This window comes from Miniopterus natalensis, chromosome 12 (assembly GCF_054644295.1).
Source record: "Miniopterus natalensis isolate mMinNat1 chromosome 12, mMinNat1.hap1, whole genome shotgun sequence".
Classification (NCBI taxonomy): domain Eukaryota; kingdom Metazoa; phylum Chordata; class Mammalia; order Chiroptera; family Miniopteridae; genus Miniopterus; species Miniopterus natalensis.
In genome coordinates, this window is record NC_142092.1 from 72400414 (window position 1) to 72413032 (window position 12619).

A 12619-nucleotide genomic window follows, 5' to 3' on the forward strand; every position below is an offset into this window, starting at 1 on the left:
CGTACAGACAACCCATCCGCACGGGTGAGCTAAGGGGAGCTCCCGAGACAAGCCACCAAGCTCAGTGTGTCCGCTGTTCCTCCCTTTACCCACTGCAGCCCCGTGACGGGGGCATTGCTGTCCCCAGCTTGCAGATGAGAAAACTGACGCCTGAAGAGACAGAGCTGTGGCTGTGGCTGTGGCTGTGGCTGTGGCTGTGGCTGTGGCTGTGGCTGTGGCTGAGGCAGCCCAGGGCCCAGTCATCAGACACCTGAGCCCAAGCATGCTCCGTCGGGGGCCCGGGTGTAGCTTCTCCACCGCGGTCCCACCATCCGGCACCCCAAGCACTGTGCAGAAAGAGAAACTGAGTCCCAGGGGGGACCAGTGACTCTAAAGTCACTATTCCAGGCCACACTGGTGCGAGAGGCAATCTCCCCCCTTTCCTCCCTCCCTTCCACTCTCTCTAAAAAAAATATCCTTGGGTAAAGATTAACAACAACAACAACAACAAAAGTGGGGGATGATTAGTTTTTTCACAGCCTGACAGCAAGAGATATTTAGGACCCGATGAGCCATAGAGGAAGACACTTCAGGGAAGAAAGCGGGGCTTCCCACCTCAACCGCCACGGCCGGCCCATCACAGCGCAGCGGGGGCTCCCCGACAGGGGGCACAGTCCTAGGTCCCTGCCTCACATTTGCCACGTGACTTGGGAGAGAGGTTTCCCCTCTGGTATTCGGTCTGTCCACCTGTCAAACAAGAGCACTGGACCACATGGCCCCACAGGCCCCTCCAGCTTCGGGCCCAGGACTCCGCAGCAGTGATCGGCAGCGGAGCACGCAGGACCACCCAGCGCCCGCAAGGAGGCAGCCACAGGCATCCGTCCCCTTTTGCTCAGAATGTAAGCCGGAGGGGGATGCACTTTCCCGAGAGCAAGTTCACAAGTTTTCAATCAACAGCCTTTTCAGGCGTCCGCGGCCTTTAACCCGCGACTTTCCTGCGTCTTCAAGGAGAGACGAGTGCAGAGTCAGTGCAGGGGAGCTTGTTGCAACACCGTTTCTGTTATAAAAACAACCTAATGGCGCGTGGCAGGGGGTTAAATAAAATGCTGCATTCGTGTGAGGCACCATTTAAAAATCATTTTTTAGAAGAACGGTTAATGGCACAGGCAAACATTCGCAATGTCGGGGGTTAATAAGTTAGAAAACAGAAAGTATATAACCCCAAATATATAAGATAATGCACCCTACGTATCGAGTCCTATAGTCTTCCTCCTAAATAGATTTAGAATCTGTCCCTGGCATCATGGCTACGGATGCCACCGTCACTAGGCCTGGAGGACAACTCCCTCCTCCAATCTGTTCTCTGGCTGGCAGGCAAACCGATCTCCCAGCCCAAGTCTAATGTGCCTCCCCGACCTCCATCCATGCCCCCCCTCATCTTGAAAAATGTCCAGATCCCTTCCTAGGGAACCCTCGGTGGAGGGTGTCGGGAACCCGGCCCACTGGCCGGCTGTCTCCCACCGCCCACGACCTGCCTGAGGGGCTCAGAACTGGCCCTGGGAGCAGAGGAAGCCGGGTCCAATCCCAAGGCCATGGCCAGGAGAAAGTGCTTCTACCTGACACTGTGATGCGAGATGCCAGACCTCTCTGGGGTAGGGGTGGGGACGGAAGGAGCCAGGTCACACTCGAGAGGGAGCAGGAGGAGGCAGATGGAGCCAGCATGGGCGGGCGTGAGTTGGAGGCCTGGGCTCTGTGACCCTGGGCAAGCCCCTGCCCCTCTCTGGCCTCTGTGGCTTCTCTCTACAAGGGGTCAGGCCGCAGACCCACTCAGCCCATTCTGCTCTGGAGAACAGAGGACTTGCATCCTTAAACCAGCTGTCACCAGAGGTTAAAGGGTCCCACAGAACCAGGCACCATGCTAACCCCTCCACGTGCCCTGAATCCTCCCCATCTTTGGGGCCACCCTGATGCCCCCCATTTACCAGAGAAGAAAAGTAGTAAAGCTCCGTGAGTTGGGGCTCACCCAAGTAAAGGCCCAGAGACCCTGCCCATCTGGCCCCCAACGCCTCCTTCCATCCCCGAGACCACTGCCAAACGGTCCCCACTCCCTTTCTTTAAAATTTTTATTTATTGATTTTAGAGAGAGAGAAACATCGATTTGTGGTTCCACTTATTTATGCACTCATTGGCTGATTCTTGTATGTGCCTTGACGAGGGATTGAACCCACAATCTTAACGTATTAGGACAACGTTCTAACCAACTAAGCTACCCAGGCAGGGTCCCCAATCCCTTTCTGACCCACATCCTGAACCTCAAAGCACTCCCCCATGTGGATCCGGGGAGTGCCATGAGCAGGTGCTGCAGGTGAGCAAAAAGGTGCTCAGAGAGGGTAAGTGCCTTGCCCAAGGTCACAGAGCCTGAGTGGGACCCAGCCCCATTCTCCAGGATACCGAGTTCTTTCCCAGCAGCGGGCTTAAGGTTTCTTGCCGAGATGCCCAACCTAGTGTTAGAGTCTGACCTCGATTCATCTCGCTGCTGCTGTTCAGCTGCACGGAGACAGGAAGCAGCCTCCACGGTCTCACCCCCAGGCACCAGGATGCACAGGGATTGCAGAAGCCACCGCCCTCCCTCCGGGCCCTTCTTCTCCTGGTGGCTCACCCCTGGCTCACCAGCCTCATCAACAGGCTGGAGGAAAGTGGGCCAGACCTCAGACAAAACCCGGCTGTGGGGCAACCACACCCCAACTCCACCATTTATCCCAAGACGGTGCCAGATTCGGCCTCCCCACCAAGGCTGGCGGGGCAGAGTTGGGTGGAGGAAACAAGGATCAGAGAATGTCCCTCATCCTGCAGCAGGGACCTTCATGGGACCCTCCCAAAGCCCGAGAAACCCCAGAGCTCAACCAGTGCCACCCAGCATCTCTCGCCGACTCCCGACCCCAAGCAGGGGGCCCCTTCTCTGCTCTAGGTTGCAGAGGCCTTAGCGACCAACTACAGACGCTTGTCCCCTCTACAAGCTGCCGGGTGCCGGGTACCATTCTGAGCATCAGGACAAAGGCCACAGACTCAAGGTTGGCAAGCAAGGTCACGGCAGAGCCGGGCTGTCCAACAGTGAGGAGGGAGTGGCCTCCTCTGGGTCCTGGACGGGGGTCCCTGAGGCGCCCCATGAGCACCATACGGAGGGGAGGGGGGGGACGGTGGCGGGGTGTCTGCCTCTCGGGGCGGCTGGCTCGGGCCCAGAAGCCTGTAAGCGGATGCAGCTCTGACCACGGCAAACGGCTGAGCCCTCGGCTCGGTCCTTCAGGCCCCTGGCTGGTTTCCACCCGAGGGCAGGGGTGCACCCCTCTCCCGCACACTCTGTCTCCCTCGCGCCCAGCGGGAGACGGGTCAGGGCAGCCTAAAAACTTAATAAGCGCCCAGGCGGGTGCGGGACACACCGCAGCAGTTAAAACAAGACGCTGCTAAGAGCCGGGCAAACTGAAGGACCAGCTTCCTACGTGCCGGGCACAAAGACCAGGCCGCACGAAGTCTCCTCTCTGGACAGACGAGCTTCATGCACGAGGCACATTTAAGACCAGTTCAAGACGACGCTGAACTGTGCAGTGAAAAGACAATATTAAAGGCTCACCAACGGGCCTCCTTGCTCCCTGACAAGCGTGTGCCGTGCGCTAAGGATGGCTCCTCGCGTGTGCCGCTCGCTGGGCTGGGTGTGAGTTATCCTGTGGACGCTCACGTGCCCTGAGTCTGGCACCACGAGTACACCCATTCTGCAGATGAGGAAACTGAGGCATACAGGGGTGACAACAGTGTCACCAACAAGCTGGAAGAAAGCAGGCTGGCCAGACCTCAAAAAGACCACGTTCCGGGCCACACTGACGGCTGCTCCGAGTCCAAGCTGGGCAAGGCCTTCAGCTCTGGAACCTGCTGTTGTGCCCAGATTCAGCCAGTGCTGGGAAGGGTGAGGACTGGGTTACGGGTTACGAGGCACTGACGATTTAACAAATCTCCTCCGCTCTGCGGCAGTAAGCCCGAGAGAAGGGGCTGCGGCCCAGCCAAATCCAGACGTGTCAGCAAGGGCCACACAGCTGGGTCTTTCAGACCAGCTCCTGCTTCCTCACGCACACAGACCAGCGGGACAGTCTCTCCAGGGGCAGGAGGAGCACCAGCAAGGACAGTAGCCAGCACTGGCTCAGCGGGACCCCCTGGGCTCCCCTCAGGGCCCCAGGTAGGGCTGCAGCCGGCTGTGCTGTGCCCGAGGTGGCCTCGGACACCGGGTAATGCTCACATACACCAGGACCCCGGAACCAGCTGTGGGTCTCCAACTGGGGATCCCGGGAACCATAATTTACATGCTCAGCACTTGTTGAGGGTGCAAGTTCCTGGGCCCAGATCAGACCTAAAGGCACCTTGGCATTTAACGAGCTCGCCAGGCGCTCCTGGCATTTGGGACTCCTTCCTGAGCGCTCCTCTCCTGACCCCATACGTTGAGTCCCCTGACAGAGAGCAGATGGTTCCCCACCCCATTGAAGGAAGCCCACCCGGGGCCTTAGAACACGCTGGAGGCTCTCTCAGCTCTTCCTGCTGGGAGACTTTTCATTCAACAAATAGCCTGTGGACCTACTAAGTGCTGACACAACCAAACAGATGAGGGCCTGCACCGAGGGAGCTGGAATCTGCGAGGGAGACACACAGGAGGCCAGGAGCCCACCACACTCCACCAGCCTGCCCCTAATGAGGGCACTAGGAGAGGGACCTGGCTCACTCTCTCCCTGGTAGAAACTGTTCCATTTCTCCAAAGGCCTTTAAAAATAGCCCAGCTCAGCTCCCCACAGAGCCTGGCTGACTCGACGTCTCCCAAAGTTGACAGACCTGCCCAGAGAGAGGGGGTGGGCAAAGTGATGGCCAAGGCGCCTTCCCATCCAGAAGCCACCACCACGGCTTAGAGCCAAAACCAAAGAGGGACGCACAGAAGAAAAGCCCCTGACTTCTCGGCGTGAGCGCTAAGACGTAACTTTGGAGACAGACAAGCCTAAGTTCAAGTCCCGATGCTGCCTAGTGACTGGCCGTGGGGTCCTGGGCACACCACCCACCTGTATGAGCCTTAGTTTCCTCAGCTGTACATGGGGGTAGTGACAGTGCACACCATGGCCTGGGCCGCTGCGAGGATTCAACGTGTTACCGACGCAAAGAGCTCAGGGCGCGCCGTGCCCAATAAGCAGAAAACCTGGCCTCATTCAGCCCTCGGGTGGCTCCCCTGCTCCACCATGATGGAGACGCGCAGGCCCAGCCCAAGCCCCCATCTCCCAGCAAAGCCCGCAGTGCCCTCTGCCTCCCTGGGCACAGGAGCCCATTAGTCCCACCTGCAGCCTGCCTGCTGACAGCTGTGGGCCACATCTGGACAGAGCCTGAGGGAAGGGCCAGCAAATCTCACAAGCCAGCACCGGACCTGGGAAGGTCCGCCACCACCCCTCCTTGGAAAGGAAGGAGTCCCGGGTCCTCGGAGCCTCAGCCCTGCCAGGAGCGGTTCCTGGGATCTGCGCTCCTTGCTGCAGAATTCCACTGGAGAAGGGCCAGGACCTCTCCGCCGACCAGCGCCCACTCAGGAGAGCCCCCTTTGTTCCAAGCACATGGGGGCGAGGGGCATGGAGCCAAAGCGTGGGCCTGGGCGGACCTGCCAAGGTGCCCAGAAGACCGACGGAGTGTGTGGTGTGTCGGGGGTGCGGGGAGCAGAGGTTGTGCAATGCACCATCGGAACCTGCCTCCCAAGCCTCCATCAATCTGCTGACTCCAGGGAGGGTGCAGAGGGGCCGGACCCACGCAGCTGCCCACGTTCGGGTCTGAATGCCAAGCCAAGCGCAGGGCCACTGCCCCCTTCCAAGTCGGAAACACAGGCACAGCCCTACCAGAGGATGCTGCTGGCCTTCCTCCCATCCCCCAAAAGAAAAAAGGAAGAACCTGGGGGTGCGGACGGGTGCCACCAACCCCTAGCATGCCAGAGCTGCAGAGAGGAGAGAAGTCTGGGATGGAGAAACTGGAGAGGTGAGGGGCCGTGGAGTTGTGAAGTTGGCCAAGTGGAGAGAGGCACTGGGGCAGATCTGGAGCCGTCTGACACTGGCAGGCCCTCCCCTCACCGGTGCCCCAGAGGGTTAAACGCTGACATGGACCAGATCACCCCCGGGCTGCACAAGCCCACTTCCCCGGGTGGCGCAGAGGAGGGGGGCCAGGGGAGATTCCAGCCCGCAAACCCACCAGGGCGCCCAGGGCCTTGGCCGCCCCCGCTGCCACGAGCTCTGACAAGTGCCCCCACCTCCCAACACTCACGATCGGGGCCCGGGAGGAGGCGACGGGCCAGCCTCGCAGCGGCAGCGGCATCGTGATGCATGAATCACCCGCCCGCCGCGCTCCTGCCAGGCGGCTCCGCGCAGCCAGAACCACCCGGCACCGGGCGCCCCCTGCCGGGACCCCCGCCCGCAGCGCGCACCCGGCCCTTTCCGCCGGCGAAGGGGCGGGGGCTGCGGGGGGCTGGGGCCTCCCCTCCCGGCCTGGGGGTGGCCCCGCGCACCCGGACAAGCAGCACGCGCCCCAGGCGCGGGGGGCTGGACGCCCTAGAACAATAGAGCCGGGCGTGGGGCTGGGGGCGCGGCGCGGAGGGGGGGAGGCAGGGCAGGGGGGTGACGGACGCGGGCAGGGCGGGCTGCGGCGTGGACGGGGCCGCGAGCGGACCGGGAGCAGGGACGCGGGGTTGGGGGGGCGGCGTGGGGGAGGGGCGGGGGCGCGGGTCCGGGTCCGGGGCGCGCACTCACAGTAGGTTTTCCGGGTCAGCTCTTCCACAACTTCGGGCTTCAACTTGCTGTTGGATTTCCCCATTCTCAGCGGCCGCGGCCCCCGCCCCGGGCCGGACCCCGGCGGGGCGCCCAGTGGGAGCGGCGAGGCGGGCGCGGGCCGGGGCGGGGCGCGCGGAGGCCCGCGGGCGGGCGGGCCGGGCCGAGTCGGGCCGCGCCTTTGTCTGCGCCGAGCCCGCGCGGCCCGGGCGCGGGGCTGCTGCGCGGGGCTGTGCGCTGCGCGGCGGGGCTGGCGGCGCCTGGGCGCCCTGGGCGCGGCGCGGGGCCGGGGCGCGGGCCGCCGCCTCTCCGGGCGCCGCGGCGCGAGCTGCGCGGGGCTGGGCCGGGCCGGGCCGGGCTGGGCGCCGCCGCGGCCGCGGAGCTGCCGGTCGTCCCTGGTTACTGGGCCCCGCGGCACATGCTCGCTGCTGCGCCCGCCGCGCCGCCGCCCCTGCGTTCCCCGCCTCCCGCCCGCACCGGCGCGCCGGGGGTGGGCCCGGAGCCGCCACTCAGCGCGCGGCGCCACCTCCCGCCCGCACCCGCCCCGCCGGGCCTGCGCGCGGAGCCCGGGCGCAGGGGGGCTCCCCAGCCGCGGCGCGCCCCGGGCGGAAGCGGGAGGTCACCCCGCCACCCCGCGGGGATCAATCTCGGCGCTCCAGCGCCCCCGCCCCGCCACGCACACGCCGAGGAGCGGGGCGGGGCGGGCCGGGCCCCAGAGACCTGACGTGCGCGCGGCCGAGTCCCCGTCTGGAGAAATTCATTCATTCGACCCGGATCCGCCGGGCGCGGGGACGGCGGCGGGGCGGGCGGGGCCGTGCGGGAGGCCACCGAGCGCGGCGGGGGGCGCCTCCCGGGCCGGGGCAAGGTGACCTCCACGCCCGGGGGAGGGAGCTGGGCGGTTGGGAAAGTGATCCAGGCCCAGAAAACCTGGAGCAGGGCAGGAGGCCTGAGCGCAGGGGGCAGCTCTCCTTGCTCCGAGCTGGGGGGGGGGGGGGGGGTAACCTCTCCCCAGGGCGCTGGGCCCTGGAACCTCAGCAGGGAGGTGACAGGGTCAGACCTGCGCCCCTGCCTCTCTGGCCTGCGCGTGGCGGGAGTTGAGGCCAGGCCCGTGGCCAGGACCCGCCTGGATGGAGAGCGGCGAGAGGGCTGGGGAGGTGTGGCAAGGGAAGGAGGCACCCCACCCGCGATGGCAGCGCTTTGGGACTTGCCCCCGCCCCGGCTTCACCGCTTTTCTCTCCTGGGCAGCGATCACAGACGTCGGGGCTTTATCCCTGGTGTCCTCGGTGTCTCCTCCCCTGGAGTATGAGCCCCTGAGCCAGGGCTTCTCGGCCTCCAACACCCTAGAAGGCACCTGACTTGCAGCGGCCTCTCCACAAACCCGGCAAAGAAGAAATGGCCGAGCTGGGGTCTTGGGGGCGGTCGGAGCCTTTGAGGATGAGGCAGGGCTGAGGTTTGGGCAGGGTCTCTCTTTCTCCCCGCTTTGGCAAGGTGTTCAGACCTCAGGGGGTTCAGGAAGCACAGAGGAGATGGGGAGACCGAGACACCCCCCCCTTACCTCCAAACATGCTCCGCTCCAGCTTTTGCCCAGGGCCCAGGAGGCCTTCAGAGGAGGGAGTCCCTGCTGTCCTGCCCCAGCTCATTCTATACACGAAGTGGGAGGGCGAGGACCCCAGGAGCTGGGGCTGGGCCACAGCTGGAGGGACCTGGTTTCCACTTGGGAACAGGGTTTCCCAACTGTGAGGACACTGACTCAGAGTGGACAGCAGTAAGGGACCCGCAGTGAGGGGCTCCGAGTTGGCAGGACCGGCCTGAGCATCCTTCCTGGGAGGAGGGGGAGCCTACGTGGGGACCTGGCCAGGGTGACAGTGACAATGGTAGCATTAAAGGCCTGTAGAAACCCAGGTGCTCCTGAGTATTTCTTGCCCACGCCCATGTGCCCGGAGCTGCCATGACCAATGTGGTCCATGCCCTTGGAGCGCTCACAAACCCACCCCCTCCCCCGTGGCCTGCCTCACAGTGGTCCCAAGATCACACCGGGGACAAACTCCACAAGGGGAACAGAGAGGGCACTGGGGGACCATGCACAGAAACACCTGTTGGGGGGGAGTCGGGGAGGTTCTCAGGGGCTGCCGTGGAGTTTACAGTTTACCCAAGGGAGAGTGATGTAACAATAAACAAAATGCAGGAGTAAATATATAATGTCAGAGGTGAAAACATCAGAATAAGGCGGGGGCCCGGCCACTGTGGCTCAGTGGTTGAGCATGACCCATGCACCAAGAGGTTAGAGGTCACCAGTTCTATTCCCAGTTGGGGCACATGCCCAGGGTTCAGGCTCAGTCCCCAGTAGGGGGCGTGCAGGAGGGGGGGTCCATCGATGTTTCCCTCATCGATGTTTCCATCTCTGTCTTCCTCTCTCTTCCTCTCTCTCTAAAAATCAATTTAAAATATCTTTAAAATTTTTGGAAAAAAAAGACAAGGGATGTAGAAGGAGGGTAGAGTAGGCTGCTAGGGGTGAGGCGGGGAGGGAGCTGGCCCGGGTAGAGGAGGAGGGGGTCCCGCAGACCCCCCTGCATGGAGCACAAGGCCCTGAGGCCCAGCCTTAGCCCTGGTCCTGCCCCTCTTGCGCCCTGCAGCTTCTGGGAAACCACTTCCCTGCTCCTGGGGAGAGGTTTATAAGGATCTAAAATGCTTTGCGCAAGCACTTGACGGAGTTAATAGCTTTAGCCCATTAAGAACTGTACACTCATAATGAAAAGATGAGAGCCCGCAATAGAAGGCAAGTGCCAGCCTTGGCTGGTTTGGCTCAGTGGTTAGAGCATCTGCCCACAGACTGAAGGGTCCTGGGTGTGATTCCAGCCAGGGGCATGTACTTCGGTTGCAGGCTCGATCCCCGGCCTGGTCAGGGCGCATGTGGGAGGCAACCAATCGATGTGTCTCTCTGACATCGATGTTTCTCTCTCTCTCTCTCTCTCCCCCTTCCACTTTCTCTGAAGAACAATGGAAAAAATATCCTCAAGTGAGGATTTTAAAAGCAAGTGCCAGCCCTGGTCCCCAGGAGAGACGTCCCTTACAAATCAGAGAAACACAAAACAAATTGGAAAAAAATTACAAAGTTAATGCTCATACCCAGGATGGGCAAAGGGGCGAGGAAATGGGCACCGAGGCACTGCCAGGCAGGGTGCTGCCGGTACAGCCCTTCTGGAGTACCGCTTGGCAATAAGCACCCATCCTCTCTGACTCGGCCGTCCCACTTCTAGGAAATCAGCCTAAGCCAACAATTAGAGATGAGATCCATGCAAATGTCAAGGCTCCGCGACGCTCCCGCAGCAGCATTGAAACAAAAAGTGGAAGCGACCTACATATGGGAAATGAGGGATTAGGCCGTGGCTCCGGGGCAACCGCGCCCTACAGCCGAGCTAAACGACAGCGGGGCTGGAAACCAAGTCACAGGGCACAGGCCTGTGCACAGCAGGGGAGCTCACAGAGCGGTTCAGTCCTACAGAATCATCCCAACTGCGTGTGGGGGGGGGGATCTGCCTGCATCACTGTGTATTTTAATTCAATCGTTTTTAAGCATGTTTTTTTCTCCAATTTAAAAAGATTGTGAAAAATATAGAATCCAGCCCTAGCCAGTTTGGCTCAGTGGTTAGAGTGTCAACAGCCCTGGGAACTGAAGGGTCCCGATTGGATTCCAGTCAAGGGCACCTGCCTGGGTTGCAGGTTCGATCCCTGGTCCTGGTTCGGGCACATGTGGGAGGCAGCCAATTGATGCGTCTCTCTCACGTCGATGTTTCTCTCTCTCCCCCCCACCCCTCCACTCTCTCTGAAAAGCAATGGAAAAGATATCCTCCGGTAAGAATTGAATCCAGTGCCTCTTGAAGGAAAGCCAGTCGCTGTGGTATCCATGCCCCGTGGGAAGACGGGCTCCCTGGCCCAGTGCTTTCAGGGAATATCGCCAGTGACAACCACTTTCTCCAAGAGCCACAGCGCCAATTTCTGTTTATGCAAAGGCCCTGAGAAGTCATGCAAGAAAGGAGCCTGTTTTAAGTATGTATTTTCCACACTTATTTGGCATTGCACTTTTTTCCCCTTAACTCCAGTTAGCATTTGAAGAACCAGTGTCCTGCGGAAGAAACACCCACAAGGACCCAGGTCGTGCTTCTATAGCCCCACCCCCTCCCCTGCGAGGACCGATGTAGAGCAGTGGAGACAGCATTTCCTCCAGGGAAGGGGGACAACCTGAACCCCGATGAGGGTTCACGGAGGCAGGTGAGGCAGCCGGCCCTTAGTAAGTATATTCACGGGGGTGGGCGTCGCTGGAGAGGCCCACCCAGCGAGCAGCCCCTTCACTGACGCAGGCGTCCCGCAGGCCTGGCCCAGCTCCCGAGCTGGGGAACCGTGCCCTGGGGGCAGCTCGACTGGTGGCCCTGTCCCCACAACACGCTTCATCGGCTGCCCTGTGCAGTGGGTGCTGGGGTGTCGGGAGGAATCCGGGGCCAGCATGGGCTCAGCTGGAGCCTGGACCCCACTGTGTAGCCAGTGGTCCCTTAGGAAGACCTCTCTGGTCCTTCCCACCCATCTGGCCCACCGGGTGGCAGGCTGCCTCATTCACCCAAGTAAATTACTCCCACGCAGGACAAATGGCAACAGCAAGACAGGGCTGGTAGGACCAGGAGCTGGTCACCCGTCCACATCAGAGCTCCCCACCCTCGCTGGGCCCTCTGGCCAGCCTTGTCCCCTAGGGGTGTGTGGAAGCCGCCCATCGCTCCCTCCCTGCCGAGGGAAGCGGGGCGGAAAGAGCGGTTAGCACAGGCCCTGGAGTGGGACTGCACGCGCTGGTCGTGTGGTCTCAGGTATGTTACTTAAAGTCCTTAAGCCTCAGTTTCCTTATCTGGAAAGTGGGCATAGAAAAAGTAGCACCTAATCCCACAGGGTCCTGATGAGAACTGAGTGAGGTGATGTAGGTAAAATACCACTACTCAGTAAACATTGGCTGTTATTATCAGTGAATAATATGTCTTTGTTTTTAACCCTCACGTGAGGGTATTTTCTCCATTGCTTTTCAGAGAGAGTGGAAGGAAGGAGGAGAGACAGAGAGAGAAACGTCGATGTGAGAGACGCATGGATTGGTTGCCTCCGGCATGAGCCTCGACCCGGGGCTGGGGATTGAACCTGCAGCCCAGGTACATGCCCTTGACTGGAATCGAACCCGATACCCTTCAGTCTGAGGGCCGACGCTCTAACCACTGAGCCAAACCGTCCAGGGCTATTTGTCTTAAATCATAATTATCGTTCTTGACAAAGGAACAAAGAAATCGTTTACTTAAATTTCTGTGTGAAGGACCCTAAGCCAGGAGTCTGAGCCCCGTCCTGGCTGCAGGGCCTGGGGTCAGGCGTGTGCCCCCCCCCCCCCCCCCCGTGCCTCGGTGGGTTCCTCCCTCACTGGTGAGTCAGGCTCCCGGGGCCCTGGGGCGCCTGCTGCCTCGCAGGGCTGTTGAGGGCCCTGACGCGGGGCTCCCGCCGGCCTTGGGGGTGCGGCTGTTACACGGAGCAGCTGAGCAGCGGGTTTGTGAATGAGAAACAGGTGCGGGCCCATCTGGCCGGGACCAGGCCTCGCTGGCGGTTCCCTCTGCACCCTGGGAGCGAGCAGGGATATCCTGCGCTAGGAGTCCGTGACCACCACGCTGCACAGCCACGGCGAATGTGTCCTGGTCCCCAGAGCCCCTCGCTGCCCTGCCCGTGAGCTTGGGGACACACGCCGCCTTGAACCCCACCTTCCTCAGTGACGCTGTCGGTGGGGTCCCAGGTGAGGCTCTTCT

At 61.4% G+C, this 12619-nt stretch overlaps 1 protein-coding gene across 2 annotated transcripts in view; it reads right to left on the reverse strand.

Moving 5' to 3' along the window:
* NCS1 (neuronal calcium sensor 1) overlaps positions 1–6874 on the reverse strand; it is a 32557-nt gene extending 25683 nt beyond the window's left edge. The window contains exon 1 of one of the 2 annotated variants that reach the window (XM_087823021.1): positions 6783–6874. In XM_087823021.1, the coding sequence (XP_087679147.1) occupies positions 6783–6846 (64 nt within the window). In that variant the 5' untranslated portion in view covers positions 6847–6874. The remainder of the gene's footprint in view (positions 1–6782) is intronic. The other variant, XM_087823020.1, reaches the window with a different exon arrangement.
* Between the last annotated feature and the right edge of the window lie 5745 nt (positions 6875–12619).